The sequence below is a fragment of the Triticum urartu genome, chromosome 5 (assembly GCF_003073215.2).
Source record: "Triticum urartu cultivar G1812 chromosome 5, Tu2.1, whole genome shotgun sequence".
Lineage (NCBI taxonomy): Eukaryota > Viridiplantae > Streptophyta > Magnoliopsida > Poales > Poaceae > Triticum > Triticum urartu.
The window spans coordinates 539,868,918-539,874,146 of NC_053026.1; the positions used below are offsets into that span (position 1 = coordinate 539,868,918).

General features: G+C 43.4%; 1 protein-coding gene across 1 annotated transcript; it reads left to right on the forward strand.

Moving 5' to 3' along the window:
- The first annotated feature begins 542 nt into the window (after nucleotides 1-542).
- LOC125510522 (kxDL motif-containing protein 1) lies at nucleotides 543-5,229 on the forward strand. Its single transcript, XM_048675736.1, has 3 exons — nucleotides 543-866; nucleotides 4,431-4,583; nucleotides 4,768-5,229. The coding sequence occupies exons 1-3, from the start codon at nucleotides 745-747 to the stop codon at nucleotides 4,871-4,873; spliced, it is 381 nt and encodes a 126-aa protein (XP_048531693.1). The 5' UTR covers nucleotides 543-744; the 3' UTR covers nucleotides 4,874-5,229.

Here is a 5,229-nt window from a genome sequence, read left to right on the forward strand (position 1 = left end):
GAAGCCTGAAACAGGACATAGAATAGACCGGTATAGCCTGGGCCACCGCTTTTATTAGCACCTCCTTTCCAGCACACGACAGTAATTTGCCCATCCATCCTTTCACTTTCTCCCAGACTCTACCCCTCAGATATTTGAAAGTGTCGTTCTTTGAGTGTCCAACCTCAGTTGGCATACCCAGGTAACGATCACTGAGAGACTCATTGTGCACCTGAAGTTTGTCCTTCACCCCGTCCCTTATTGTTTGAGGACAACCCTTACTAAAGAAGATGGATGACTTTGTATTGTTTATTTTCTGTCCGGAAGTGTTACAATAGAAAGTTAGTAGGTCTGATACCTTCTTTGCACCCTCCACACTAGTCTTGAAAAGCAACAGGCTATCATCTGCAAATAGAAGATGGTTAACGGCTGGAGCCGTGGGTGCCACCTTGATACCTGCCAACAATGATAACTGAGAACTGGATTTCAGAAGGCACGAAAGGCATAGGACCGTACAAGCCCACACAATCTATCAACTTAACGGCCTGTTTACCCGGCCCAGTTCGACGTCGATGGCGTATTCGTTCACTCCGTCTCCGTCTCCACCGATCTAGACGCCTCTCCGTCCACCGCCCTCGCTGCCGACGACAAGGCTGCCGCTGTAGCCAGCGTCAGAGCCGATCCTACAGCCCCGTAACCTCGCCACCGCCACACGTGACGCCCCGTACCAGCCCACGACGAGGGGGAGGAAGAGGGGGGTGAGCCATGGAGAAGCCGCCGGGGGCTTCGCCGCAGACCGCCGCGGCAGCCGCGGAGGTGGCGGCGCAGTTCAGGTCGCTCGTCAGCGCCGAGGACGTGGAATCCATCAAGCAGGCGCAGCACCTCATGTGAGCGATTCCCCGTCTCCGACGCCTTCGCTCGTAATTTGATTTCACTTCGATTTGCTCCGACACATGAGAATACCGCCCCTAGTTTTGCCACAGATTTCGTAAAATCCCAGTTTTATGATAGTTTTTTTTTTGCGAGTATCATAGGTTGTTTGTGTCTGCAGTAGTATGCCTCACCTGTGAGTGCTTGCAGTGCTGGTGCTTGGTTTAGAGCCGTAGGGAGATCTACTTATTCCTCCCTTCAAGAGTTTCCGAGTACGAATTGGGTTGAACAATGGTAGATGATGTGAATTCGGTGTATTCTTTGATATATGAAGTAAACCTGAAAGTCGGGTTGTGCCTGACTGCCCGGAGATCTTACCAAGCGGTGGCTAGAATTTCTAGGTGGCATTCACATTTCACAGTACATATTCTTACAAGTTGACATGAAGAAGGAAAATCTGTGTCCTCCAACATAATTACTTGTTTTCGTGATCTTTTTATTCTTGTACAAGTTGTGAAGCTTTTTAACTGGTGAATGGATTTTGGATAGAAATCTGGGATGTTATCGAGTTTGCTGGTAGCCTTCATTTCGGCACAGGGTCGGAGACAGGGGAGACTGGCAGGAGCCATGGCTACTCCGTGCCCTCTTAAGTGCATGCACATGGTGCTGTTAATCCTTACAATATCAAATAAACTTTTCATTGCCTCATACTTTGGCCCCTAATAGTTTGATTCATCTGGCCGCATTAAATTATAATTCTTGGCTCATCCACTGTTTCCGCATCCATGTTTATCCGATAGTAAGAGCCCCCTGCCACCTCTTAATTGGACCATTGTTAGGAGTGACTGATGAGTGGAAAGAGCTTACGGAGTTCAGCTAGTTGCTGCTGTTAAGTGATGGTTTGTAAATGTATAGGCGGTTGTTAGTGATGGTTCCGTACTACTGTTTACATGAGCATACCATATCGGTGGCCCTTTGCCATGTGCACATTTTGAGTGTTCCACTGTTTATTTCTGTCCTCTTTTCATCCTATTACCTCCTAATTGGGTATTTGTTAGTGATGACTGATGAGTTCAAACTAGAAAGAGCTTTTAGAGTTAAGCCAAATGCTCGCATTTAGTGATGGGCCGTCAAATATATGGCTGGTTATAAGTTTCATAAAAATTCCAAGTGCTATGCTTCTACTATATGTGCGTACAACATTATCTCTGTGACACCGAGGATAATAGAACTGTTGATGTCCCTTTGCCTCATCCAGTTTTTGTCTCCACTGTTTGCCTATTTGTTTGATTGTTTTCCTCTTTGCATCCAAAACACCCATATACCCGTGCATCCCTGTCCAGATGCCCCTGAAATGGTTCATGAATCAAATCTGATAAACATGTAAATAGGCAGTACTAGGCTCTATTGCTGGGACTTCTGATGCTATCAATATCATGGAGACACCTTACTGTACACTTACACTTTTGTTTCTCATTTTCCTCCCACACTTTTGTTTCTCATTTTCCTCCCCGAGCACTTGCAATGCTTGCTGTGATACTTCTGCTTCTTTTTGTACGGGCATGTGGCGTTCACCTACCCTAACCTTGATTCTCAGACAAGAGTTTGTATAATTTGTAAAGGATTGCACTGAGATTCTAGTCAACCTAAAACAGCTGTAGAATGTGCTGTTAGTATTTTTTTTAAATCAAGTACATGTTAGGCCCTGCTTGGATTGAGTGTAAAATCCATGTGCTCCCCACAATTTAGCTCAAGTTTGAACTGAATACCGGGCAGCACACAAAATTTACATCCAATCCAAGCAGGGCTTTAAAATTTACTCTATTATACTTGTAGACAATTCCATGTGGTTTGTATATGTTGTTTAGGGAATGCATGTAATTTGAAGTGGTCATAGCTTGCGAAAAGGTTAAGTGCTCTCATTCTTACATGTGTAATGAGTCAAATTATGTTTCATAGTCGTATATAATTTCTCAGAACCCACCAATGCTCTGTACCCTATTGGCTCAACAGTTTTGGACTCCCAACAGGCATAGGGTGGTCATAGTTCCTAGATCTTGTAATTAATTGCAGTAATTCTCGTTAGCACGCAGGTAATGCACGTGCCACTTTCCCTCTTGAACTCCTACTTTCCTTTCTATAAAATATCAGCTTTCGACTTTCATAGATGGCATCTTGCCCTGGCAGATATACTCGCTACGCAGATATCGCTAGTGATTTATTCACTGTATATTCTATTCTCCAATTAAGCATGCATAATATTAAATGATAGATTTATCCTTAGTACGCCAATGATTGTTATTGGTCTGATTTCCTTGATAGAGTTGTATGAGCTGTTCCCTTAATGGGATAGTTGGGTAATTTGACTACTCCATCCACTTTCCGACACTGTCGTTTGTACATCAGCATGGTTCAAAGCGTAACTGTGGCGACTGATTTCTATTATAATATATTTTAAAACCCACACCATTATGTCTTTTCATAGTCTTTCTTGAGACAAAGTTGCACATATAATTTTTCATTTGTCTAATCTAAAAATTTCAAAGGATAACGGTATTTCAGTTTCGAAAGTTGGACTTCACCCATGCCTCCAAAACAACAGCTTCTAGGGAATTGCAGGGAGCATAGCACAACTGCTCATCTCAATTACTTGGGGTTTAAGTTCCTGATTTTGCTTCATTGTCTTCATGCCAAGATAACATGGTCTGGGTCACCGGTCATCCACTAAATTAGTAATGTGCTAATGGCAAACCATAAGACCTGCTATTCACCAGTCAGGCCCATTCAGTAATGGATATTGCTGGTATTACGAAAAGAATCCTTCTGTCCGTTTCATTTTTGGCCATAGACATGTGACATTTCAGTTTCCCTTTTCCACGCGCCATGCTTTAGTGTGGGCTGCCTGACCTGACCCTGTGACGTGCTAAACTTGGTACTGGCCCCAAGATCAATTGACCTCACAAGGTTGGAGGTATGGCCCCAAGGACCAACGACATGCCAGCCATGTTGCTGAGTTGAAATGGAGGGAAGGTTGGGGACTGGGAGATCTTTACTGAATACTGATTGATTGTTCTCATTACTTGGGTAATCCATCTCAGGTACAAGCTGTCCCTTCTGTAGGGAAGATTGACTTGGACCACAAAATTTGATCTGTACTTGCCTAACAAGCCATATCCTCATTTCCCAAGTAAATTGAAGTCTTGTCTAATTAAATTGGTATATTTCTGACCCTCACTTTGCCCTATGGAAAAATGTGAGCTTCCAAGTTTAGTCGGTACTCTTATGCAACAATGCTGGTAATCTTGGCCTTGGTGCCAACCCAGCCTGCTTCCCCCCTTTCTGCAAAATTCGTGCCATGGTAACGTAATTAGTAACATCTCTTAGTAGTGGCACTCTTGTTTTCCTTTTTTGGTGAGAGTGCTTCTCACTTAGGGCATTTTAGCTAAGGAAACATTTAGGCTGGCATCAATTGCGTTGTTAGACTTGTGTAATTCTGAATGCTTAAATGACATGTATCTACTGCATGGCAGTAGAAGTTTTCGGAATTGTGGCCTAATGATCATCATACTGTTACTTTGCAGACTGGGGCGATTGCAAGATAGTAATGCAGTTCTCACACATTTCAACGAGTATTCTGAGCAATGCTTTGCGGAGGTGTCCAGTGACCTTGCTAGCAAAGCTCGCCTTCTCAAGTCGATGAAGGATGATCTTGACCATATTTTCATGAAGCTGAGGTACCTTCTTGCGTGCTTATTCTTCTTCTAAAGTGTCAGCTGCTTTTTAGTCTCTATTCTATTACTTCCTAGTGCCGTTTTGTCTATCTACGGGATGATTCTCTTCTCCAAGAGTGTTATTTGAACTGTACCTCTATAGTAGTTCTCCGGCGCAGCTAACTTGTCTTTTATGCTGTTATTGTAGAAGCATGAAATCAAGGTTAGCAACAACATATCCAGACGCTTTCCCTGATGGCGCGATGGCAAAGACCATGGACCAAAGACCAGATCTTGAAACTCCTCTGGAATAGTCAGTTTATCACCTAAACTTAGCATGTTAGTGACGAGATCTGCAGCGAAGATCCATTCTTCGTGAGAAGTGAAGCAACAAGCTATCTTCATCCTTTGTTTTGCTGAAAATTGCAGCATTTATTCTTCCAGAAGCTTCTGCATACACATTTTGTGGCATGTGTACATAACTGGACTTGGTAGATTTATGCCTTTTGCTTCTTTTCCTTGTGTATATGTGAGATGGACACCACGTAATTGTTCGGATGGTCGCTGTAGGGTTTAAGGTTATATTTGCAATATGCTCCATGTTTGTAAGATCTAGTGTGACATGGCCAGAAAACAAATGGTAATCTGGGTACCTCGTTAGCTTCGCGAG